At 45.3% G+C, this 27,545-nt stretch overlaps 1 protein-coding gene across 1 annotated transcript in view; it reads right to left on the reverse strand.

The window, feature by feature from the left end:
• CCDC73 (coiled-coil domain containing 73) overlaps nucleotides 1-27,545 on the reverse strand; it is a 112,938-nt gene that overhangs the window by 71,161 nt on the left and 14,232 nt on the right. The window contains exons 2-5 of the mRNA XM_054969982.1: nucleotides 9,457-9,528; nucleotides 8,834-8,905; nucleotides 1,893-1,928; nucleotides 719-793 (exon numbers count right to left, since the gene is read on the reverse strand). Of these exons, the coding sequence (XP_054825957.1) occupies nucleotides 719-793; nucleotides 1,893-1,928; nucleotides 8,834-8,905; nucleotides 9,457-9,528 (255 nt within the window). The remainder of the gene's footprint in view (nucleotides 1-718; nucleotides 794-1,892; nucleotides 1,929-8,833; nucleotides 8,906-9,456; nucleotides 9,529-27,545) is intronic.

The following is a 27,545-nucleotide window of genomic DNA, read 5'->3' on the forward strand; positions in this document are numbered from 1 at the left end:
AGTCCTCAAGGCCAATGAGACAACCGCAAGGAATTTGGATCACAAGTGAGTTAGGCATTCTGTGCTTCTCAGGCACTCACAGATCTAGTTGTAACCGAGACCCTGGTGAGCATGGAGGCCCCCTCCACCACTTTCCCAACCTGAATCAGCACTGGGGAGCTGCTATTTCTCATTACTCCTAAGTTTCTCAATAGAGCAAACAATATCTCCCTGATGTCCCTTATGATAAAGGGTTGTCAGAGGGAGAAAATTTAAACTTGGAGACTGAAAGCTCACGGGATTTCAGCAGTCACAATAGAACTGTGGAGGGGGTCCAGCTCCTGATACTAGCCAGGACCTAGTCTAGGAATAAGGTGAACTTTCTCTTCTGCTTACTGACTAAAGAAAACTTCTATCCCTTCTGTGGCAGTAAAAACTTCAACCTCTCTGTCCTACAGACTGTTTGCTTTATTTCAAGTTTGCAGCATTTTATCAGTCATACATAGAAGACAAAAATATGTCACAATCAGGTAGCATCCCTAATTTATATATATACTTTTAAAAAATAAACTCTGTGTTTATCCAGCAGCTGAGTGGAAGAAGCAAGGTTTTATTTTGTGTTTTCCTTTTCCATCCCACCTACCTCCCCCCCCCCCCGCCCTCAAAAAAAGAGAATGCAGCTTATTTTACTCAGCTAAGCACAAGTGGACTTGGCTGGTGTGAACATGTGCAAAGATACCTGTAACATTTTTAATGTTTCCTTCAGTCCTTCAATTTCTCTTGCTTTTGCTTCTTCAGCAAGTAGATAACTCCCCTTTAAAGAAAAGGGGTTTTTTTGTTAGAAAGAGGAAATTTAAACAACAAACAAACTGGCAGGCATTATGGACTGGATCTAACAAAATATGAGTGAAGGGGCTCTCATGGGCACAGATCTTTCCTCCCTCACCCTTCCCCAAGGAACCCCCTGAGACTGGTGGTTGCAGGACCTGCAGGGACAAACAGCCACACAGTCTAGGGTGGCTGCAATGCACAGAAGAAAGCTGATAAAATTGCTCTATGATGATCTTTTACCAGCAGGGCTTCAGTTGGTGCAAGAGGCTCTGTGGCATAAGAGTGGTGGGGGTGAGGGACTTCGCCTAGCTCCTCCTACTCAGTGCCAACTTCCCCATTGGCCATATGGCAACATGCCTCCATGGGCCCCACAACCTCCACCATCAGCTGTTTAAAGGTGTTAGCAGTTGCAGGGGGAAGGTGGAGGTGGTAAACATCCACATTGGTGAGTGCCTGCTGATGGATCTAACAATATCCATACACACATGTGGTTATACAGAAAAAAACTGCAACAATGGGATCAAAAAGCCATGAAAGGCAAGTGGTGTGAGCTATTTTATTTGCTAAGGCCAAACTTTGGAGAATGTGTTATCACCACAAATAATAGTAACTGCTCATATAGACAGATTAGTGCCTCACCCAGAGCAGTGAATAAGTTAGTGTTGTTATTATTCCCACAATACAGCTGGGAGCTGGGGCTGAGAGGAGTGACTTATTCAAAGCCACCTACTGAACTCATGGCAATAGTGGGAGTCGAACCAGTAGAGTGCTGATTCACAGCTGAACCACAACTATTGTGCTACAGAAGCTCTCATAATGTTATGAATGGTTATTATGCTTGTTTTTGCCAACATAAACACTCCATGCACCTGATGAAGTGGCCTCATGGGGTGCTGCTCTAGAAGACCACAGACCTTTTATGAGGGTCTTCCAATGTGTGTGTGTGGGGGGGGAGGTGCTACCAGAAGGTGAGAATCAAAAGTCATGAATGCCTACAATGCTATACAACCATTTTGGTTTCTAGCTACAAATTGACTACCCTTTATTGAACAAATAAATCATACAATAAATATATGCATTACCTTTTCTTCTTCAACAGCAAATATTCTTGCTTGAAACTTGTATTCCAAAAGTACAAAAGAAATTTTTAAAATGTTCAAAGAACATATACAACATTTAGGTCAATTACATTTAATGTATTTTACCATATGAAATCTGTGAAACCAAAAATCTCTTTCCCCAGCAGTTGCCTTGAAAATGAAAAGGAGGTGAGACCTCCCTCCTCTCTGAAGTGATTTTGAAGGGAATGGAAACTTGAGCCCTAAGCGATCGTTTTTTCTCACCATATTTAGATGGCTTTCGGGAAAAAAAATTAAAATATGAAACCCTAAATGTATACAGAGGATACTTGTTTCAGGAAAGCCACAGTAGTAATTCTGGAACATCTCTGATATGAGTATTTTTCCAGTATCTTCTGCACAAGAATGTGAAGTGATTTGTCAATGTTGGGAGGAATTTGGATATCATTCCTTAGAGATGTACTTTACTTGTGAAGAAATCATATTTTCTCAACCATTTGCCGCCATAACGGCATACAAATCACCCTTGAAACTGTTATTGGTTACAGTTAGAGGGGAAAGATACAGTATGGGTACCTTTTCTTTTCCCATTACTGCAGGAATAACAGCTCTTTTTAATTAATGGGAAACTAACCTGCCCAATGTAATGGCCCCAGTTTCAACTGGAGATTTTTAAGGATTCTTTTTCATGATAAAGAAAATCTTGAGAGAGTTATCACAGATCGGACCTTTAGACACTTACTGTGAAGAGTCCTTCTACTCTGAGGAAAGGAGGACATCTTGGGTGATTCCCACTGTCCAATCAGGGAGGCAGGAACGAATTTTCTTCCTCTTCCTGTCTGGTGTGTGGGACACCCTCTTTTCACTTCAGGTGACTCCACAAAGCAGTAACACTGAATTTCTCATTCAGCAACTGTCAATACTGAGAGAAAAAACACCTGTTGTGTTAGCATGTACCATACATAAAGCATAACCCGGAGGAGGTAGAAGAATGAGGCAGCAGGGTAGAGGAGGCCGAAGACCCGAGGAGGGTAAGATGTCCGCCTTTCCTCAGAGGAGAAGGACCCTTCACCGTAAGTGTCCAAAGGTCCATTCTCCCTCTGAGGCGGAGGACATCTTGGGTGCTCCCAAAGCAGTTTCCACTTCTGGGTGGGATGTGGTCTTCATCCGAGATCATGCGCTGCAGTACTTTTTTACTGCAGGAGGTATCCACTGAATCATATTAATCTATTTTGTAGCATCTCACCAAGGTTGAGATCAACGACCATGTTGCTGCCTTGCAGATTTCTTTTACAGAAGTATTCTTGCGTAATGCTGCATTGGTAGCAGCGCTCCTCACAGAGTGAGCCGTTATTCCATTAGGAACCTCTATGATGAGAGCTCTGTGAGCTTCAATAGTGTATGTTTTGCTATTGGCACCTACGGCTGCTGAAAGCAGATATATTGAGGGGAGATATATTGATGAACAGTAACTCCTACTTTCTGATTTGCACTGTTCAGAGCAGATAGGCCTTGAGATTCCTTCTGACGTCTAGGTTGTGTCAGAGCCTCTCCCTAGGATATTTAGGGTACAGGTAGAAATGTGGTAGTTTTTTCTCTTGCAACCTATGGGATTTGGAATAGACTTTTGGAAGAAAGGTGGGGACAGTACGAAGTATCATCTTGTCGTGAAAGATAAAGAGTGCAGGTCTGACTGATGGTGCACTTAGGTCTGAGATTCTTCTGGCAGACACGACCATGAGGAAGATGGTCTTCATTTTCAGCCTTCTCAGGGGAATATCCTTGGCCAGTTCAAATGGATGTTTGGTCAGGGCTGTGTAAAATGTCCAGTGCTTTCCTGCTGCTCCACTGAGTGAGGGCTTTCCAAGAGGAATTGTAAATTCTGACCGTGAACTGTTTTCTGGATGCTAGGAGAGTGTTGGCCACCTCTCCGGAATATCCCCATCGTAGGAAGGTTTTCCTTTCTATTTCCACACAGTTAAGCAGGATGAATCTAAATGAGAGCGCCAAACCATTCCTTGCTGTAACATGACCAGAGAGGTTGGTAGAATGAGGGATGGAGATATCACCATCTGTTGGAGTGTGGAAAAGCACAGTCTGTGGGGCCACCAAGAGGCAATCACTAGCACTTCGCTCCCTGTTCCTTGATCCTTCTCAGGAGTTTGGGTATTACTGGGCCGTTTCCAGATGGCTTACCTGCCTCCGGAACGTTGCGCCATCTTGCGGGGAAAACACGATATTTCGCGTTTTCCCCGCAAGATGGCGCAACGTTCCGGAGGCAGGTAAGCCATCTGGAAACGGCCCTGGTAAGGGTGGTAATGCGCCTAATGGCCCCTGCGATGTCCGGGCATCTGCTTGTGGATGGAACAAACCTTGTCACGTACCTTGGTAGTTGGTGGTTGTGTTGGGATGCAAACAGGTTCATGAAAGGTGTTGCGAAGTGCGATGTTATCCATTAGATGAGATCTTTCTTAAGGGACTATTCCCCTTGTTGAATGGTCTACCTGCTCAGCCAGTCTGCCTGGACATTGGATATGCCTTTGATGTGTTCAGTTCTGATTGAGTCTAGATGACCTTCCTCCCAGGTACGTATCCTTGCCCCCTCCTTGTGCTGCCTCGAGGTCTTGGATCCCCCCTGCTTGTTTACATATGTCTTGTCTGCAACCTTGTCCTTACAGATCAGGATGTGTGAGTTCACTATCTGATCTCTGAACTGGAACAGGGCCAGATAAATCACTCACATTTCCAAGATATTGATAGGAAGACGTGCCTCACCTATGATGCTTGCATCTGTAAATATTTGTTGTTCTCGAGGAGTCATGAATCTTTTGATCTGAAGTGATACCTGAATGGGAAGATCTGTCTTCTCCATGATCCGTTGTTAATAAGATCTGAGAAAGATCTGAAGTGGTCTTGCATGTAGATGACCCTAAGGTATCACATTGTTGTTGGCCACTAGCAAACCCATCAGTTTGGTTAGTGTCATGAGAAGAGATTTTGCACTCTGATGACAGTCTCAGCCAGCAGTTTGGTCTTCCTGACCTTTTCTTTGGTGAAGAACAGACAACACTCTTTTGATGATCATACCCAAGTGTTCCAACTTTGTAGGAACTGAATGGTGAACTGAGTGTTATGGTGAGATTTTTCTTTTGAACTTGATCTGATCAGGAGATTGTCTAGGTACAAGTGAACATGAATACCTCTCTCTCTCTCTGAGACATACTATGGGGTTGATCAGGAGCTTTGTGAACACTCTTGGCGCGGTGGACAGGCCAAAAGGGATGGCTCAGAACTGCCAATTGATTTTTTTTCCAGAAAAGGTCCTCCCATAATTAGGAGGTATGTTTCCGTGAGATCTGTAGATGACATGTATTCTTCTGGTTGAATGGCCTCTGCAACTGAGCATATAGCCTCCATCCAGAAGTGATACAATCTGATAAACTTGTTCAAAAAGTTGAGGTCTAATAACACCCTCCAGTCCCCATTCTTTTTAGGGACTGTGAAGACTCTCCCATCCTCTTTCATTGTGGGGAACATGCTCCACAGCTTGAATGCCCAGAAGGTGTTGGATGCTGACTCCAACATGCAGAGCAGGAGCATGCAGATGCTTCCGGCTCCCGCTCAGAGGGATGGGCCATTTGAAGCTCTTCTGTGGCTCTGAGGCTGACTTGTAGCCAGGAGACCGCACAGGCCACAGAGGCATGTCGGTTCCAACTCGTTGCTGGGAGCATGTACAAGCCGGGAGGCATGTCAGCACCGGATTCATCAATCCCCATCGCATTCAATGCGGATACTGGGGAGCATTCCTCTCTGTCATCTAGGAAGCTGTCCTTAGAATCTCTGGCATCCATCTTGTAGGCAGCTGCCCCAAATGGCTGCCACGATCCTCTCAATCCACCAGGGAGAGTAGTAAAAGACAGGGGAGGAAAGCAAGAAGATAGGGAAGAGCTAGGAAAGTTTAAGTCAACAGAGTTTGAAAGACAAAGGAAAGATAAGATTAGAGAAAGAGGAGTAGGAGTGGGAAAATGAAAGTGAAACTGAGGTCCTAATAAGAAATTAGCAGAACTAGTCTGCTACTAGACTGCTCTCCCTGGAGGCAGGAATGGAACTGAAGAGAGGTTGTCTAACATGCCAGACAGGAAGAGGAAGAAAATTAGTTCCTACCTCCCTGATTGGACGGTGGGAATCATCCAAGATGTCTTCCGCCTCAGACGGAGAACTCCCCATTTTCCATATGGGGACAGGCATGTGTACGTTGCCCATTGCTGCTACAGCTGCCAATACAGTCCAACAGTTACAGGGCTTCAACATGGCAGGTTTTGCCATAGTTTCCTAGGACTGGTCCCCTGGCAGCAGCCATACCCTTCTCTCAACCACAAGACCTTTAAAAAAAACTGCAACTGATAAGTGTTACACCAATATAATGTTATAACAACATGTGTAACAGGTTTTCTGACTCCTCAGGTTTCATTTTTTTTTAGTCTCTATTCCTTTACATCTCCTGGCTTTCCACAAACTATACAAAATTGAATTATTCAAGAGGGCTTTTTTACACTAATAGGGCTGCACTGTAACAAAACAGTTTCCGAAAGACACTTGAGTAAAGAGTTAGGGACTGTGATCTATACTTCTGTCTATAGTTCATATTGCCTATTGATTAGGATTGCCAGCTCCAAGTTGCGAAATTTCTGGAGATCTGGGGGGTGAAACCTGGAGAAAGTGGGGTTTGGGGAGGGAAAGGACCTTGGCACGGCATAATTCCATACAGTCCATCCCCCCAAAGTAGCCATTTTCTCCAGGTGAACTGATCTCTGTGGCCTGGAGACCAGTTGTAATTCCAGGAAATCTTCAGCCACTACCTGGAGGCTGGCAACTCTACTATTGATGGTTTTTCTTATTTATATTATTTCTAGTCCACCTGTCTCACTGAGACTCAAGGCGAGTTGCATAGAGAGTCAATATGATCCGTGGCTTGAACATACAACAACAATGTAATAGTGTATGATTTGCAGAAATTTTAAAGCACCCAGAAATATGAAACAGAACTGATCGTAGTATGTAATTTTTGCATTGTTTTAACACATCATGTTAATACATATGCTTTGCTTCAGTTCTGTTTCAAATGTCTGGTTAGTTCCAGATTTCTACAATCCACTGAATGGTTTATTTGATGTCTCATTCTGTTGACCTTATTGACTTACTCTGTGTGAACCGCCCTTAGCCTCAGTGTGAAAAGCAGAATGGGCTATAAATAACATAAATACATTTTTTAAAAGGAGCTATTGTCTTACTTTTTTTATGAAAGCTGGGAGTTCAGAGAACCTGTTACACATATTGGTATACTGATATATTGATATTAAGTTGCCAATAAAATATTAAAGGCCCCTGTGAGAAAAATGACAGCTGTGAGAATGGAACAGGGAAAATCTGGACTTTCTCACCCATACAGCAGCTATCCAGACTTTGCTGCAATTTTTAACAAAAGGAGAAAAGCCAGCGGAATCCCAGTAGGTGCATGACTGCACCACAATGGTGTGGGGAAGCAGGAAAAAAAATTGCTTCCCAACAGCATCGAACCTTGGAGACATAACCTGTATGAAAATGGCCGTAATGTATAATCTATCCTAATGGCTAATCCATGACACCACTGCTGAAGTATGGTGCTAAGTCATTCCATGCCCAGGAAGGGTTATCAACTCTGGATTGGGAAATTCCTGGATATTTGGCAGTGGGGTCTAGGGAGGGAGCTCAGTAGAGATGCAATGCTATAGTGTCAACCCTCCAAAGCTACCATTTCCTCCAGGGTCTCTGTTAGGGATCTCATTCCCCCAGTGGGGGCAGGGGATCCCCTGCTCCCACTTTTTGTCCCCCACTTCCTCCCACGTGTGCTCCTGGGGCCAGCACGACAACATCACTGACATCATTGTACTGCCCGAGAGCACTCTCATGTTTTGCAGCAGGCCAATTTGGGCCCCAAATGAGCCAAATTGGGCCTGTTTGGAGCCCAAAGCAGGCTGCTGCAAAGGGTATTCATGCTCCTCAGTCTTGCACGATGATGTCACTTCCTGGAAGTGATGTCATTGCGCCAGTGCAGGGCTGCATGCAAGGACAATCCCAGGAGCACCAGGAAGGTATGCACTGGGTCTCCTCCCCTCCCACTGGGAGGGGAAGAGGACCTAGCAACCCTAGTCTCTGTAGTCTGGAGGTCAGCTGTAATTCCAGGAGAACACAAAGCCCCAGCTGAGGTTAGCAGCCCTATGCTCAAGCCACTTTCTGACTTTTCATTGTTGTTGTTAATTTCTTTGGATGTGCTATACCACAGAATTACAGGAGAGACATGCTCTTAAAAAAACCAACAATGCCACTCCTTATTACACACCTGGCATTGTATGGTACTTTTCAAGTGTTTTTATCTGTTTTTATATTCATATAGAGCTTCCACTCTAAAATATAAGGAGTGCTGATTGCTCAATTTTTAAAAAGAAACAGAGAGGCTATTCTGTGCAGTGAAACTTATGCCACCTATAACCCATTATTGCTGGGGCAGTGTTGCTAGCAATAATACAGTCATATTCTAGGGTGAGGGGAGCAGGTAGCTAAAAAGGAACATAGAATAAAAGCTATTTCCATAAGTATTAACATGCAAAATGATCTATTGCAGTGTGGCACAATTAAACTGAATTACCAGGATCTAAGCTATTTAATTTCAGATACTTCAAAAGATACTAAGTCAGTTTAATAGCAAGCACTAGCTTAACTATCTGTTTGAACTAGAATGACAATAAATATTAAAGTATATGCATGCACAAAACCTTAAGTATTTTTTGTAAAGAGATTTTATGATATTACAAACATCTGCATGAAGTTATCATTAACAATTGCCACGTAAGTTCAGCTGACCTGCACATAATTAAAATTATTACTGCAACAAAAAGAAAACTCGCCTGTTTTTTAAATGCTGTCAAGGCTTCTGTATGCTGCTTGTTTAATGTTTCTATCTGATATTGAAGCGCTTCCTATTTATTGACAATAATTTAAATTAGAGATGAGCAATATGGATCTTCAAACTTTTTATCAGATATATTATGATATATCAAGAGAACCACTCCAGAGATGAGGCAAATACAGTGAAACAGCATACATCATCTATCCAAACATCTGTGCAAAGTCTGCCCTGCATGCCCATGAACGTAGTAACTGGTACAGCCTTCACCTGCACTCAAAATTGTCTAGATCAGAAGCATGAAAATTCAGTATTACAGTCAGGTAAATAGAACTCAGATGTTATAAATTTTCTCCACAATTAGTTTTGACAAAACAAATCACTCAGCAGTAGGATGACATTTTGCCAATTTTACATCTCTTTTAAAAAAGGGCTTCAAAATCACATAACATTTTTCATATATTAAAAAATTCTGTGGGCAAACACTGTTCCCAAAAAAGTTTAGAAGCATTTTAGAAAATGTATGCATAAATCAGATCAGAATCCATTCTCCATTTTAATATTAATTCCATCAGTTAAATTACTAGACTTTACTACTATAATGTATGATTTAAAAACACCAACCTTTTGCCACTCAAGTTCCTGTTTTTCAATAACAAACGTACTCATTTGCTTCTCATAATTAATTTCTGCCTCCTAGTTTCAAAAACAAAAAAGAAACTGTTGACTTTACTAAACAGCTTATTTTAAAGAATTGTTAGTTAATTATTAATTAAGATGCTCTTCTGCTTTTCAAACACAACTCAGTGTATGTAACAGTTAAATTCTTGTTTAAAATCCTGCTTGGTAGGAGGAAGCGAATTCTGGTTAACCCACAGACCTGCATTTAGCTCTCATGGGAAACCAGAGCCTTGAGGATCTTAAGAGGAGTGAGCCTGACAATATAGATTGACAATGGAGGTCTCAGGCAATGTACAATTGTGGTCTGGAAAGCAATAGTTGATAAGAATAGTTGTTACAGGCTTTATATGTCCTCAATGACAAACCTATCTGGAGGAAGACTGGCTTCTGCAATGCCACCTATCTGGGGTCTTCTTTGAAGAGCAGCTTCAACGAGTGATGAATGAAGCAATCTAAGACTGGTGGTATCAAGTCATAGCTGACTTACGGCAACCCCTGCTGGGTCCTGCCTCTGCAACCCTGGTCTTCTTTGGAGGTTTCCCATCCAATTACTACCCAAGGTTGACCCTGCTTAGCTTCTGAGATCTGACGAGATCAGGCTTGCCTGGGCTATCCAGGTCAGGGTACTTATTAAGATTACACATTTTGATAATGCAGCTCTCCAGAAAATGTTACAGGTGATGCACTAAGCATGATAAAAAGTCATTCCTGGACACAGCTGCTCCCTGAGAATTTGAGGCAAAGCAAAGTCCAAGAGAGCCACCAGGGTAGTGCATCTGATGGGAATAAAAATGTCATCAGCAATGTAAGCAATTCCAACTTCTACAGAGTTAGGTTCACAGTGCAGTCCAAAGCAAATTTACACTTTTTAAAGTCCATTTAAGTCAATGGGCTTAACTCTGTTAAGGAATGCATCATCAGTCTTTCTAACCACCATCATTCCCAGTCTGCCTGTGGACTCTGATCTCGTGATTACAGCTCTCAGATTTGTTTGAAAACAAGACTTAGTGAGTTTGTGGGTATAAAGTAAATGCAAGGGTTAATTTATCTCATGACTTTTGTCTCGTAATATAACAAATACTAAAGATATATTTGAGATGACTATTTGGCTTTTAAGTAATATGACTAAAATGCCAGAACATTTGCACCTGTTATTATAGTATTGTTTTCAAAATACTGAAAGTGCCCATATGGCATTAAAGTAAAATAGATAAACAGGAAAATGTAAAATCTCATAAAACTTTTCTCTGTACTCCTTAAGAAAGAAATATTCTGTAGCTACAACAAAATAGTTTTCCTATAATTATCTATAAACACTGAATCTAGATGCTTCTTCTATTACTCCCCCAGCAGGAACTAAGGCCAATTATTTTGATTACCCTATGACTTTTCCTAGAACAGGGAGTATGCTCTCAAACAATTTATTTACAAATGCTGTTAAAATGTGCTACCACTAAAGCATTCATTAATGAAAAGTGGAAACATGATACATTATTAGTACAACTCTTGTACAAAATACTAACAGTACTCATATCTTTCCCCCCACAAGGGGAAAAGCAGCTACAGAAACAGAGTTTGAACAAAAAATGACCATAGGGAAAGAGTTACTCTCCCCGTCGCTCTTCTACCCCTGATCACAGCTTCTTAAGCCTGCTTTTTATTTTATTAAAATAGGTCCAAAAATTTGCACACAACGATATGTAATATGTAATTTGGCCTTCAGTGATCAAAGCTATTTTTATTGTGTAATATTATTTCATACAAAGCAACATATGGGAGAGAATGGTACTAAATGGCTGTTGTTAAAGGAGTCAGGGTGAGGCTACAGGTCAGCATGACTAACCCATCCCATGAAACAATGTTTGATAGGGCAAAATTGCAGTTGTGGCTGTGACTCCTTTATGGGCTTCTTGGCCACATGCAGGATGTGAACCTTTGGATAAGCATGGGCCTTCCCTCTGTGCAAAGCCTTTCTCTTCTGTCCTTCCTGCTCTGTTACATATAGCTAATATTGATACCAGGGAAGCTAAAAAAGATCCAGATACCCTCTACAGTGCCATGTTCTTGTATGACCAGTTGGGTGACAGGTCTGCCCTGACCAGGTGAGTTGTAGGTTCTAGTCTGATCTCTTTCCTCTGTTTAGCTGCTGCTGGCAACAGATGAGCATTGCCTTCTTGTCACCGTCCCCCTTAGTGGGACTGGAATCCATGACTGTGGATTGATACAAGCATTTCCCCCCAGTCACCTATTAGTGAGTTGACAAGAATGCCTTTTGTGGAAGTGCTGTTGTGTGTTTCCTTGTGCTGCTCCACTGTCTGCCATCCCATTATCTGTCATGCTCCCAAACCCATCACAAGACAAAGCCTTGTGGCAGGAAAGGTTGAGTGATCTATCATGGTTGCTCCTGCTGAGCAAATCACAGAATAACAACAACAACTGCACTTATATACCGCTCTTCTAGACAGAGTAGTGCCCCACCCAGAGCAGTTAACAAGTTAGTGTTATTATTATCCAAACCACTTAACCACTGTGCTATAGCAGCTCTCTCTACAGAAGCATATGGATATTATGGCTGAAGTGGCTATAAGCCGGAGTTTCCCTGAGTATGTCTCTGGCAAAAGGGCCTTGGAGGCACCTATTGCCTTGCAAGATCAAAGCCCCATCGAACGGCCCCGGCTGCTTTCAAGAGACTTATTATTACTACCACCTACTCCCATTCACCACATTCAACCTTTGTGTGCTCCACCTCTCTCCCTTAATTCTTATCTGATCCAAGAAGGAATCTGCCAGCACCTGTGGCTCCACAGGCCACTGAAGTGTGAGAATTCTAGGAGAAATAATACACAAGTAAACTGGATTTATATAAGGTAAGCTATTGCATTAATAATAAATATTTGAAAGGAAGAAATCAAAGCTGCATATTTTAAAGTTTTCGAATAAAGGAGTTTGAAAGCAGCTCACAGAGTTTGAAAATAGTACTAATAGTATTATAAAAGTACATTCCAAAAAAACCAAGTCATTTTAAAAGTAAATCTCAAACAAAAAGGTTGATCGTCAATATTTTACATATTCCTAACCTCACTACAATTTTTTATTCATGCTAGACTGGAAGTTTTTAAATATGCCATTCAATCTTTAAACATTCATTAAAAAGAAAACTTTCTTCTGTTTACTGAAAAAACTATATATAATTTTAAGAGGATAACAAGGAAATAGAACCTTTAGAAGTCTTGATATTTTATTAGCTGCCTTAGGACTATAACGATTTAAGTGTTTGTACCAAAACACCGCCATAACAATAAACGAGGAGTCATTTGATGGTTTATTTACTCGTTATAACCTTTAGAATGTGTCAAGTCTTTTGTAAAATGCTTGCTTCAGGCTGTAGTTTTACAAGATAGGCTGTACATTGGTCAAGCCCCCCTGTTTCTTGACCCTGAACAGATTTAGGAACAGACTACAGCTGGCTCCCAAGCAGCCAAAAGTAGCTACTTTTACTATCTTTTTCAAACTCATAATCCAACTCCTACGAAATTGCAAAATCCATTTCTTCATGCTGCTCAATCAAACAGTTCCCAGACTTACAGATTGCTATATAGTCTGTTTAGGATGCCCTACATAAACTAGCTACTGAAGTAAAACTTCTAAGGACTTAGTGAACACTTCTAAAGTTCAATACCCACCATAACGTAACTTAAGAGAAAAGAGGTTGCTTCTGACGAATCTATCATGTTGCCAATTTACAGATTCTGATAACAGAGCAAAATTGTTCAAGTGGCTAGTGCATCAATAAGCTTGTTTTCTAAACATGAATGATAATTAAGAAAAAGTAAATATTGCTAGCTCCTGAGAGATGGTCTCAGGCCACAGAGTCATGTAACTGGCGTCTACAAAGTAAACAAATAGACTTTGCCATGAGAAAAAATACAAAGGCAGATTATACTACCATGTACAGTAGCCACACAAATATCCACAGTACTTTTTGTATACAGATGATATTGCCTAGACTCTATTTATTTATTTAAGAGATTTCTAAGCTGCCTCCTGCTCTAGAAGGCTTACAATTAAAATAAGTTACATCAACAACAACCCATTGACAAAAAGTCCAAGGACACAAACAGCCATAGGCTAGTTGTTTATAAACAATACATAAAACATCAGAATCAGACTGTTTTAAAAGCTGGAAAAATAAATCCCTAATTATAAGATACATTTTGGCCTGGCACCTAAAACAGTAAAGTAGGTGCCAGGCAAGCCTCAAGGGGGAGGGCAAATGAAAGGCAAGGTGCCACCACAGAAAATGCCCTCTCTCTACTCACACCACCCACTTCACTTCCATTAACTAAACCATAGCTTCAGTTTTAGAGGTAATGAATTTAATTCACATATTTGGGATGGTCTCGGTCTACAAAATGAATAGGACAAAATCTAAAGAGATTAGTTTAAAAATGTCTTAACTCCACAAAAACTTTCTGACTAGATCCTGCTTCATTTCTTAGAACAATCGACCAATTTGATATCTAGGGTAATGGACCTATCAGGATCTAGATTCCAGGGTAGAATATAACCCAGATTGTATGCAGAATTAAAAAAAGAGATAACATGTTAACATACTCTTCGTCTGTCCTGGTTGGGCTGAATTTCAAGTATTACAGTAAATATATTACCCCAAATATTATTTCTGCTTATTAACATGCTATTAAAAGTGGGTGTAAGCATGGGAAAAACTGATCAGGGGTTCAATTGGGTTAGATAAAATCCCCAGGGTGTCAATGAAAACATTTAGCTGTCTGAAATATAAAGAGTCTTTGGGTCCCAAGCATAAAGTAGCTATATTCCAACGCGAGGAGGGAATCCCAACTAGACATGGGCACGAACCGCATTACGAACACAAAAAACCCACGAACCGCCCGATCTTCCGTTTGCGAGCCGGCGGTTCATGAGCGTCCAAGTCCAATGAACCAGCGTTCATAAAAAGCCTGGTTCATTGTGCCTGTCCGCAGTTCATGAAGCCAGACAGTCAGGCACCATCAATCAATTCCCTTGGAAATGGAGCTGGGGGGAATGCCTGAACTCTGTCTGCACTCCTTCTGTCACCCTGGAAACCCAAATGGAAGCCCAGCTTACCTTGATCGCCAGGTCTTCCTTCCAACCACGGAGCTGCAAAGTGGTTACAAGTTGGGAGAAGACACCTGGGGGAGGAAGGGGGAGGGGTGTTCTGTAGCCATGGGCACTCCAATCTCATCCAGGCAAACCCTGATAGGCAGCTCTTACGGCCAACCACAGACCTCCTGTGTTGCTCAATGGGACCTCAGCTTATAAAAAGCACTGGGCTCCCAGGCAGGGTTTCACTTTCAGCGAGCAGTGGAGTGTGACAGAGCTGTTGCTTGCTACTTGCTAGCCTTTGGGGAGAGAGACAGAGAGAGTATAATTGAACTTCGATTTTGGGGATAGGCATCTATCTCCTCTGGTTCCAGGGCTGATGCCTGGCTCTGGGGCCAAGCTCAGTGGGCACCTCGGCTGAGGGCTCACAGTACTAGTCCCTGATCGAGTCAGGTCTGTGGGAGTGGTGGGCTAGGGCTCTAGTCCCTCCCTCCCTCTGGTGCCAGGGCTGCTGCCAGGCCCTGGGGCCAAGCTCAGTGGGCACCTCGGCTGAGGGCTCACATTGATTGTTATGAGTGCCTGATCGGGTCAGGTCTGTGGGAGTGGTGGGCTAAGGCTCTAGTCCCTCCCTCCCTCTGGTGCCAGGGCTGCTGCCAGGCCCTGGGGCCAAGCTCAGTGGGCACCTCGGCTGAGGGCTCACAGTGTCATCTCATTTTCTCTCCTCAATTCTTGCTTGCTGGCACTATGAGGCTTCATGTGGTGGACAAGAGTGGTCGTGGGGGGAAGTGCAGAGATTGTCCTGGTTGCACCACAGGAAGCAGTGCTGTACAGGGCTCTGGAGCAGCAGAGACTCCCGCTCCCAAAAAATCACCTGTTGTGGCTGTGGAGGAGGCCAAAGAGCTCTTGCTGCTGACGGAAGAGGAATTCTTGAAAATGTTTGAAGAGGAGGCGGCCGAGGGATCCTTGGAGGAATGGTTGGGGTTCGAGGAAACATCCAGCCCATCCCCATCTCAAACTACCGGTGGTGCTGTCCCTGCCTGCAGTCCACCCATCACTCCGTCTTCCATTGCCAGCTCCATGGCACAGCCAGTAACCCAAAAACAACAAGGAGAGGTTCCGAACAATACAGTTACCAACCAAAGGGGGCTACCCCTGGGAACCCAAACAAAAACACTACCAGGTGCATCTAAAGTTATTATAGCATAATAAAAGTACAAGTACAATATTACTCAATACAAAAGAATTTTCAATCCCAATATATGTACACAGTCCATATCGCTCTTGAATAAAGTCTCTCTCTGTATACTGCTGAAGATGCAATGTTCATTCAGCAATTATCCAAAAATTGGCAGAAATCTCACAAGATATATTTCTGAGCCAGCCGGCTCCAAATGGCTGGAATACTCCACGAAATTAGCTGAGCCAACCGGCTCCAAGTGGCTAGGATTCTCCACGAAGTTGGCAAGAAGGCAGTTGGCAATGAGCCCGCCAGCAATTAACTTTGCTCATTTCGTAAAATCTTCCTCATAGTCAATAATTCTGACTGACCCCCGTGTGGTGCGGTGCTGTGTGTGTGGTGGCCTGGTGCGCAGGGACAATGACCCGAAGCACCTGTCATCTACAACCCTGACTAGGCACCTGAAGAGGCACCACCCGAACCTGTGGTCTCCGTCCTCGGGCAGTGAAACATCCATCGGGGGGAGACAGAGGGCCACCAGCTTGTCTGATCCGGGATCAGTGGGAGGGTCACCGGAATGCACCCCGAGCAAGAAGCCTTAACCCGAGGGTGCTGCTGGTGGGAGCGGAAGGCTCAGGAAGGCCGCCGTGTTCCATCGGCGTCTGGGGTGCTGCCGCTGAAAAGGGTGAGGTCTAGGGCTCAGGAGGCGGGCGTTCGTGTGGTGGCGCAGACGATTGCCCTGCAAGGCTTACCCCTATCGGTCGTGGAGGGCGTGGGCTTCCAACTGCTGCTCCAGCACTTTGCCCCATGGTTCTCCATGCCGTCACTGCGCACCGTTGGGTGTCGAGTCGTGCCTGTCCTCTACGAGTCAGTGCAAGACATGGTGCGCAGAGAGCTGTCGGCCACCCAAGGCAGAACAGTGCACTTCACGGCCGCCCTTTGGAGTGGCTGACATCATGGGTACCTTGCCATCACCGCCGACTGGTGGCAACCAGAGGACGTCTGCCACCCCATGCCAAGATCTGGCACCCGTAAAAAGGTGCCCAGCTTGACACTGGGCTACAGGGCAGTTCTTCTCCAGGCCCGGAGGATGGATGAGGTCCACACCAGGAAGAACATCGCCGCCACCATAAAGGCAGTTCTGAAAGAGTGGACGTCCAGGGTGGAAGGGTATGTCCGTGGCTTCATGGTGAAAGATGTGGGAGCTAACATGTTGGCAGCCCTGAAAGAGGCATCCCTCCCGGGCATGGTGTGCATGGCACAAAAGCTACACTTTGTGATGAGGGATGTGCTCGGGCTGGGGAGCAAGCCGAGGGACAGCTGGGACGAGGAAACCTTGTGGACGCGCAATCTGCTGGACAGCTGCCGTCGCATCGCTTCCCACTTATCATGCAGCATAAACTCTTCCCGCAAGCTGTTCCAGAGGCAGGGGGAGGGAGGGGACCCCAAGCACCAACTCTTCCAGGACCTGCCCACCCACTGGAACTCCACCTATGACATGATATGTCATCTGGTGGAGCAGAAGGGCCCATTGCAAGACATCCTGTCATCTTCGGATGTGCTGAGGAGGGGAGAGGAGTTGAGCCTCAGCTCCATGGAATGGAGAGTCCTTGCCCAGATGTCCTGGATACTGAAACCCTTCAAGGATGCCACTGAGCTCTTGTGCTCCTATGAGGCCAGCCTGGATCAGGTCATCCCTCTGATCCATGGGCTCAACCAGTTTCTGGCCCAGGAGCTCCAGCATGAGCAAGAGCCGCTCCCCAGGGTCCAGGACTTTGTCAGGAGGATCCAGGCCTGCTTGGCTGAGCGCTTGCATCCTCTATGCCATGAGGCGCCATACCAACTGGCCTCCCTCTGTGACCTCCGCATCAAGGGCAGCATCGCCACACAGGCGGGTCAGATGAAGCGCTGGAAAAAGGAGCTCTGCACAGCGGTGCTCCATTTCCAGAGAGAGAAGACAGGACAGAAGGAACCAGGCAGGGGCAAGGGGCAGGTGGTGGAGGAGGAGGGGGTGGGAAGAGAGCCACGCCAGGGAAGACCCACCCAAACAGCCCCATTTGATCTCTGGGCCTTGTCAGTGGGCTGTGTGGTTGGCCGTTGCACGGTGGGCGCGTCCCTCTCAGTGGAGGCCATGGTATGTGAGTACCTTGCTGAGCCCACCAAGCCCCCCCCCCCCATGCCAACCCGTTGGAGTATTGGGCAAGGAAATCTTCCGTATGGCCGGACCTGTCCATTATCGCAACAAGCATCCTGTCCTGCCCACCCACCAGCGTGCAGAGCGAGCGGGTGTTCTCCCACCTGGGAGACCTCCTCCGTCCCCGCCGTGCACCCGGACCTGGTGGACATATTGACCTCCATAAAGGTCAACCTCAACCTACTGGGGCACCCTTCCGTGGACCTGGACCTACCCGGGCTCTGAGCCACCCTGGGGTTGTAGGCCCAGCTCCTCCACAGTGGGCTCAAGCCTCCCTCAGTTCTCAGGGCTGCTTCCATGGCTGGTGACACTTTGTCCTCCTCTCCCAGACAAGTTTCCATTCCCTCTTTCAACCTCTCCCTCTCCAGATGGTGCCCAAACGTCCCCTCCCCACAACTTGTCCTACCCATCCCGTCCTTTCTGTGAAAGCAGGAAGATGGGTGTTTTCTGATGCTCTGTTTCTTGGGCACGTAGGGCATCTCCGGAGCTGTGGCACATATGGTTGCACAGCACAGAGCCCGCTATCCTAGGCTCCTGCTGTCCCCTCTGAGCATGGTGGGAATGGGTCCCTCGATTAATCTCCTGTCCATGAAGGCGGGAAGGTGAGTGACGTTGGTGACAGCCTCCACTGCAACACAGAAGGGGCAGACAAGCCTCTGCCACAGCAGCCTGCGCAATCCGACATGGTGGGTGTTTGGGGCCTCTTGGTCTTCCTCTCCCTGTCAAGTTCCCAGTCCCTCTTCACACTTCTCCCTCTCTGGGACTGATCCGACCCCTCCCAACGACCTCCCCGGTCCTGTCCATTCCCATCCTTTCCACGAGGGCAGGAAGGTGGGTGATGTTGGCTTCTGCCACAGGGTACCTCAGTGGGATCCTTGGAGGAATCATAGAATCATAGAGTTGGAAGGGGCCATATAGACTATCTAGTCCAACCCCCTGCCCAGTGCAGGATCAGCCTAAAGCATCTCTGAAAAATATTCATCCAGCCTCTTCTTGAAAAATGCCAGTGAGGGGGAGCTCACCATCTCCCTAGGCAGTTGATTCCACTTTTGAACTACTCTGACCATGAAAATATCCAGCCGGTACCTTTCTGCATGTAATTTAAGCCCATTGCTTCGGGTCCTACCCTCTGCTGCCAACTGGAACAGTTCCTTGCCCTCCTCCAAATGACAGCCTTTCAAATATTTAAAGAGAGCAATTATGTCCCCCCTCATTCTCCTCTTCTCCAAACTAAACATTCCCAAGGCCCTCAGCCTTTCCTCGTAGGGCTCAGTCTCCAGACCCTTGATCATCCTCGTCACTCTCCTCTGCACCCTCTCGATTTTGTCCACATCCTTTTTGAAGTGAGGCCTCCAGAACTGCACACAATACTCCAGGTGCGGCCTGACCAAGGCAGTATAGAGAGGGGCTATGACCTCCTGCGATTTCGACACTATGGCCCCTTTTATACAACCCAAGATTGAATTAGCCTTTTTTGCCACCGCATCACACTGACTGCTCATATTTAGTTTACAATCCACTCTTACCCCAAGATCCCTTTCACATATACTACTGCCCAGAAGTGTATCCCCCATCCAGTATTTGTGCTTCCCATTTTTGTGGCCCAGATGTAATACTGTGTGCACTTGTCTTTGTTGAACTGCATCCTATTCAGAGCTGCCAACTTCTTCAGAGTATTCAAGACTTGTTGAATTTTAATTCTGTCTTCTTGGGTGTTTGCTACTCCTCCCAATTTGGTATCATCAGCAAATTTAATGAGCAGCCCTTCCACTCCTTCATCCAGATCATTGATAAAAATATTGAAAAGTACCAGGCCCAAAACCGAGCCCTGTGGCACCCCACTGGACACCTCCCTCCAATCTGATAAAACGCCGTTGACCACCACTTTTTGGGTATGGTCCTCTAACCAGTTCCCTATCCACCGAACTGTCCTATAGTCCAGTCCACCGTCTTCCAGTTTGACCATCAGAATGTCATGGGGGACCTTATCAAAAGCTTTATTGAAATCCAGATAAATCATGTCAACAGAGTTCCCCCAATGCAGTAAGCTTGTCATTCAACCAAAGAAGGAAACCAGGTTGCCTCGCAAGTGTTGGAATCTTCTGACTTCACAGTCCCTCTTTGCACCTCGCCCTCTCTGGGACCACTCTGACCCCTCCCAACGACTGCCCCGGTCCTGTCCATTCCCGTCCTTTCCGTGAAGGCAGGAAGGTGTGTCATGTCATCGCACGCCGCTGCCCTGCAACTCAGTGGCTTTCTCGGATCATGGCTCACTGACTAAGGAGTCTTCCCGGTCATGCTCCGCAATGCAGCCGGCAGTTACCCTTTGTCCCTTTCTCCCTGACATTTCCCCTGATGTTCCCTCTTTCAATCTCTCCCTCTCTGGATCTGCTCAGATGCCTCCCAACCTCTCCTGTCGTTCCCATCCCGCCCTTTCCACGAAGGCAGGAAGGTGTGGTGCTGCCAGTTGATGCTGCTTTTGGCCACGAGGAACAGCTCTGCTGCTGTTGCTGATGTTAGGGTGGCACTGCACAGTACCCCCCATTCCATGGCACCTGGTGTCCCCTCTGAGCAGGGGGGAATTGGTCCCTCCCACCCTTTCCGTGAGGGCAGGAAGCTGGGTGCTGTTTGCTGCCACCGATTTGGACCCCGAGGGGCAGCTCAGATGCTTTTGCTGAGCTAACAGGTTTGAGCTACACGGGACACCCCTATCCATGTGCACCTGCTGTCCTCTCTGTGCATGAGGGGAATGGGTCCCATGACCAGTCATGTCCTTTCCACAAAGGCAGGAAGGTGGGTGATGTCTGCCAGTGGTGGTTTTTGCCATGAGGGGCAGCTCCACTGCTGTTGCACATAAAATTGTACAGCGCGGCATCCCCTATCAACAGCAGCGGCTGTCCCCTCCGGGCAGGGGTGAATGGGTAATGCCACAACCAGTCACATCCTTTCCACGAAGGCAAGAAGGTGAGTGATGTTGGTGACAGCCTCCACTGTGACACAGGGAGAGCAGACAAGCCTCTGCCACAGCAGTCTGCGCACTCTTTCAGGGTGGATGTCTCTCAATGGGACCCTTAGATAAGGCCCCGCAGTTGCTGGGGGATCTTCCCAGTCCCCCCCCCCACTGCTGGGGGGGAAATGATTGAGTATTTAGAGCTGTACTTTCTTCAAGCTTCTATTCCTATCAAGGAAGCATGTACTGCTTAGATGCTTTCTTGCCTCTGAGTAATTCTATGGACATATATATGGAAATGATTGGATTTCTGAATAATACCATTTAACCAAGAGCTTAGACTTATTTGAGTTACAGCGATTAAGACATAAGAACACCTATATGCTGATGAATATATTGATGAAAGCCTTCTGTGACTTGGACACAGCTATCCATTCCTAGCATAAAACTGGAATAACCATAACCGATATTTTAACTAATACAAATAACCATAACTGATATATTTAACTAACACAGAACCAATCTGCATTCAAAAGCTGTGGGAACCATAACAATGTTAACTTCAGTCAATAAAAGAATCAAAATAACACACACACACACACACACACATGCATAGCCCCACCCACCCCCATGAAAAGAATGAACTCAAAGCAGCACACACACACACACACAGCCCCCCACAGCCCCATGAAAAGAAAGCAGAATGAACTCAAAGCAGCACACATATACACACAGCCCCACCCACCCCCAAATGAAAATAAAACAGAATGAACTCAAAGCAGCACACACATACACAGAAACCTCTGAATGAAATGAAAGCAGAATGAAATGAAAGCAGCTAAGCCTCCTCTGGAGAGCCGGCCCCAGCAATTCTGCTTGAACTCTCTCTCTGTCTCTCTCTCGCTCACAGAGGAATGAAAAAAAAGCAGAATGAACTCAAAGCAGATAAGCCTCCTCTCCAGAGCCCGCAGGGCGAAGGAGGAAGGAATCACGTGGGCAGATTCTAGAGCTGCTAGAACAGTGTTCCGGAGCATTCCCCCTCAAAAAAAGCCCTAGTCATGGCAAAAAGAATCGCTAGAAGATTCTTTTCAATTTGTGAATAGTTTTGCTCAGCCTGTGTCATTGCTCTTGAAGCATAAGCAATAGGATGCTTCTGTTGAAACAGGCATGCTCCCAAACCATTTTTAGACGCATCTGCTTGTACCTCCAATTGTTCTCCTGGATCAAAATATCAAAGCACTGGGGCAGTTGTGATGGCTTGTTTGAGACTGTTTAAGGCTTCTTGCTGTTCAAGCCCCCATTGCCATAGTGCATCCTTTCTCAAAAGGGCTTGCAGAGGTGCAGTCAGACTTGATTCATTTGGAATATATTGGGCTTTGTATAGTACCTAAGAGTCTCTGAAGACCTTTCTTGTCCACAAGTAGGGGCATTTTCTTGATAGCTTCCACTTTGTCATCATCTGGTCAAATGCCATCTTTGGAAAACAAGCAGCCCGTATACTTGACCTCTTCTACCAGGAACTGTATTTTATCCTTGTTAAACTTATACTTGATCCTCCACCTCGCTGCTGTGGAGATGTGTGGGACAGTCCTGCAATGGCTGAACTCCTTCCTCCATGGTCAGGGACAGAGAATAGTGCTAGGGGAACAGATGTCCACACACCATTTTTTGGTGTGTGGCATCCCCCAGGGAGGGTGATTCTTTCTCCGATGTTGCTTAACATCTACATGCACACCCTTGCCCAGGTGATTTGTAGCTTTGGGCTGGGTTGTCACCAATATGCGGATGACACCCAGCTCTATCTGTTGATGGACAGCCAGCCAGATGTTGTGTCGGATGCCTTGGCCAAAGGTCTGGATGCTATGGCAGTATGGCTGAGGCAGACTCGCGTGAAATTGAGTTCCCTGAAGACAAAGATCCTGCATCTGGATCATGGAACAATGGGTTGGGGTATTCAACTCCCAGCCCTTGACAGAGTGCAGCTCCGGCCTTCATTGATGGTAAAGAGCATGGGCATGTACCTGGATGCCACACTTTCAATGGAGGCCCAGGTCACTGCCGTTGTCCAGTTGACCTTCTTTCATCTTTGGCAACTGGCACTCTATCTCTTGTCCCAGGATCTGGCCTCAGTGATTCATGCAACAGTCATCTCGAGATTAGACTACTGCAACTCGCTGTACTCTGGGCTGCCCTTGGGCTTGATCTGAAAATTACAGCTGGTCCAGAATGCAGTGGCATAGGATCTTACGGAGACTCCATTTAGGGCACACATTCATCCAGTGCTGTGCCAGCTGCACTGGCTCCCAGTTGAGTTCCGGATCCAGTTTAAGGTTTGTTTTAATATTCAAAGCCCCTAATGGACTAGGGCCGACATACCTACGAGACCATCTCTTCCATTACATTCCTTGCAGGGCCTTGCGCTCTGCAGATAAGCAATTACTGGTGGTCAAGGGACATTTGCCTGACCTCGATCAGGGCCACAGCTGTTTCGGCTCTGGCTCTGGCCTGGTGGAATGCACTTCTATTGGAGATTCGGACCATGCCGGATCTGTTACACTTCAGCAGGACCTGTTAGATGGAGATGTTCCACTGGGGCTTTGGCTAAGGACTGGCATCATCCTGTCCCTCACTTTTTTTGACTGCCACACCCCATTCCACTTCCCTCTGAGTGCCATGCCATGGCTGAATTTGTAATACCTGTAGTTTTTATACCTTTTTTACAGTAGCCTATGTAATCGTCGACTATGTCTGAAATTGGATTACAGCGATTTGTGGTTCCTTTTTATAGTTTTATGTGTCTTTAGCTTGTATTTATTGTTGGTTTTTGGTGTTGTTAGCCACCCTAAGCCCATTCACAGGGAGAGCAGGGTATAAATCTAATTTAAAGAAAAAAAACTTTACACCCTTTTGTCGTGCTCTCTGAAGAATATGCTTCAAAATGGTGCCTTGTTCCTCTTTGTCTGCTGCTGCAATGATCATGTCATTTGCAATGATATGGACACGCGGGATGTAACCAAAGCATTCATACTTTTTTTTGGCTGAAATACTTTTGCTGACTGTACACCAAAAGGGAGTTTGTTAAAATAGTATTTTCCCCATGGGTGTTTCTGCTGATTCTTTGTCCAGCTTTACTTGCCAATAGCCATCTTTTTCATCTAGGATGGTAAACAGCTTCTTTCTAGCCAAGTTTTTCCTGACATCTTCAACAGTGAGAATAGAGAAGTGTTTGCTCAACACAGCTTTATTAAGATCACATGGATGAAGACAAATTCATAGTGAGCCATTTTTCTTTTGTGTAATTAGTAGGCTTCGTGATTTTTGTGATGACACCTTGTGCTTCATGCTACTCTTTACAGATGTCCTCTGTCTCCTAGACTGGTAAATATTGCCCTTCCCCCAAAGCTGCTTTCCCTTTCCCTCACTGCCTTCCTAGTCAGCGCTGTGTGTATGCTGTGTGTGTTCTCTGTGTGTTTGCCTTGTTATTTCCCTTTCATAAAAAAACATTCCTGTTGAGCACCCACCTGGTTTCAGAGAGCTCTCTAAGGGAATAATCCTGGTATACATTGGTAAAGAGATCCCTAGTTACCCCCTGTTGCTGCGTTTTCTTGAGTGCTAATTCCCCCAACTCACAAGGAGACCACCACCCCCATTCAGGGTAACAACACCGTCCATTCCTCAATCTTTGAATCACGGCTCTAACTCTTGCCTATCAATAGAGCTTTAACATGGTTAATACCATAAAGAATTTTATATTAAAGATTGTCTATTATTAGTTAGTGACTTTCAGCTGTCTTATGTTGCAAATAGTGCCTTGCATCACTAGCTTTGATTGTCTACTGTTCTCTCACTACCCTTCATTTCAGCCTGAGCAGCTTTGTATATACATCCATTAATCTAGTCAAAACTAGTCATATAGAAATTTAGAGGCAAAAAAAATTAATGAGCCTTGTCCCTAGGTCCATGCACAGATAGGCAGTCACAATTTGCTCAAATACTAATATGGTTTGAGGCAGATTGGTGCTGCTGATACTGTTGCATCTTTCAGCAGCGTTCAACACGGTCGACTACGATCTGTTGACCTATCGCCTCGCCGATGTGGGGATACAAGGGACCGCCTTGCAGTGGCTCATCATCTTTCTCCACAGTCAAGGACCGAAGGTGGTGCTACGGTAGAAATTGTCATCCCACCACCCTTTGGTGTGTGGTGTCCCACATGGGGCAATACTCTCCCGGTTATTGTTTAATATCTATATGTGCCCCCTTTCCCAGCTGGTGCAGAGCTTTGGACTGGAGTGTCATCAATATGCAGATGACACCCAGTTGTATCTGCTGATGGACAGCCAGCCTGGCTTTTGAGGCCGTGACTGGATGGCTGAAACAGACCAGCCTGAAACTAAGTCCCACGAAGACAGAGATCCTGCACTCGAGCCACGGGTGATTGGATTCGGGACTCTGGTTCCCAGCCTTCGATGGGGCACAAATAGCACCCGTTCTGAGGGTTAGGAGCCTGGGGGGGATCCTGGATGCCTCCTTGACAATGGAGGCACAGATCACAGCAGTTGTGAGGTCATCTTTTTTTCCATCTTTGACAGGCCAGGCAGCTTGTCCTCTATCTTTTGACCTGCAACTTAACTACAGTGATCCAGGCAACAGTCACTTCTAGACTAGAGTACTTTAACTTGCTCTACGCAGGACTTCCCTTGAGTCTGGTCCGGAGGTTACAACTGGTCCAGTAACTGCATGAGTTATTACAGGAGTGTCAATTGGAGCACGTATAACACCTATACTGCGTCAGCTGCACTGGTTACCAGTGGAGTACTGTATCAGATTCAAGGTTTTGGTATTAACCTATGAAGCCCTAAGCAGACAGGGACCAACATATTTGCAGGACCGCCTCTCCCTATATATGCCCCGGAGGACACTTTGATCTTCAGATACACAGGTATTAGAGGTCCCTGGCCCCAGGGAGGCCTACCTGGCTTCGACCAGAGCCAGGGTCTTTTCGGTCCTGGCACCAGCCTGGTGGAACTATCTGTCTACTGAAACCAGGGCCCAGCAGGATTTATTGTCCTTTCACCGGGTCTGTAAGACGGAGATGTTCAGCCAGGCATACGGTTGATAGCAATGTAAAACTACGGAAACAATCAAAAAGTTAAAGTGCAGTGTGCAAAAATATCCAATGATATCCTACTTTAATTAAAGAGCCATAGGCTCACCTTCAATACCTTTTTAAAGTGCAAAGTGCAACTTACAAAACAGTTGACAATTCCAAAAATTCATATACAATCATGATATCAATTACATGTACAATCTCACTTGGAAGTCCAATAATAGGTAAAGTCCCAATAAAAAGATCCTCCCTTGCAACCCTTGCCACTCGCTTATTGGCCTTATCTAACACCTCCCTTGGGTACCCCCTATTATGGAGATCCTGACTCAATCTATCCCTTGCTTTTACATAATCCTGTTGTAAAGTGGCATTCCTCCTCAGCCGGAGAAACTGCCCCACAGGTAAATTACGTTTTAAGTGAGGAGGATGAAAGGATTCAAATTGCAAGTAGGAGTTCCTATCCGTTTGTTTCCGGTAGGGACGTATGCTGACAGTATTTAGAGTGTTCCTATATGTCACAACATCCAAATAGTTGATACTGTTCCTTCCGAATTGCCAAGAATATTGTATGTGAGGATTAACTGAGTTGAGCCATAGTCCAAAAGACTCAACTGTACTTCCATCATTGTACAGAAAGGTTGCCTATATACCTGCAGTAATACAAGATGTTGTGATAGAAGGGATGGCGATCTTCATTCATAATACACCATTTCTCTTGTTTAATCATATATATATTTGCAATGGATCTTTTTCAAACAAAGAAGAAAGAAAAAAGCAGCGGTCTTTGGTGATCACTAGAATATACTCATTAGCAGGAAACATCACAAAGATAATTAAGAAACATTTGCATCTATTGAATGACATCCCAGGCTGTGACACTACTCCTCGTGTAGGATATAGAAGAATAAGGAACCTGAACGATGCCTTAGTGCATTCGGACTTTAGCAAGGAAAAAGGAGGGATGGGGCAGGGGGATCTGGAACCCCAAATTTCTGGAAATCATAAATGTCATAGATGCAGTGTTTGTAATTTAGCTGCCCCAGGAAAGCAATTCACTTGCAAATCATCCGGCCGTATCCTAACATTAAGAGATTTTTCCACATGTAATACCTTTGGGGTTATATATATTATCGAATGTTCCTGTAACCTCTTATATGTAGGAAGCACCTCTAGACTTGTAAAAATTAGGATACAGGAACATATTTCCAGAATCAGGAATAGGGTACTGGAAGAACAGGAGGTCTGTCTATGACCGTCAGATCTGTTTGCCTTTGTGGTTCCTGAACAGCTTGTTAACCCCAGGGCATGATACCTTTAATTGTCTTGAGGGACTCCCCCCGCTCTGTCAGCGTTTGTTATAAATTGGAATCACATGTGATCCTCTAGTATCTGTGATTCCAGATGGATTAAGAGAAGTGATTAGTCATGAAATACATGGAGTACTTGGAGCTGTGAGTATGGGAAATGAAATAATTTTTTGACACACTGTTTCATTTTG

Source organism: Eublepharis macularius, chromosome 2 (assembly GCF_028583425.1).
Source record: "Eublepharis macularius isolate TG4126 chromosome 2, MPM_Emac_v1.0, whole genome shotgun sequence".
NCBI classification, from domain to species: domain Eukaryota; kingdom Metazoa; phylum Chordata; class Lepidosauria; order Squamata; family Eublepharidae; genus Eublepharis; species Eublepharis macularius.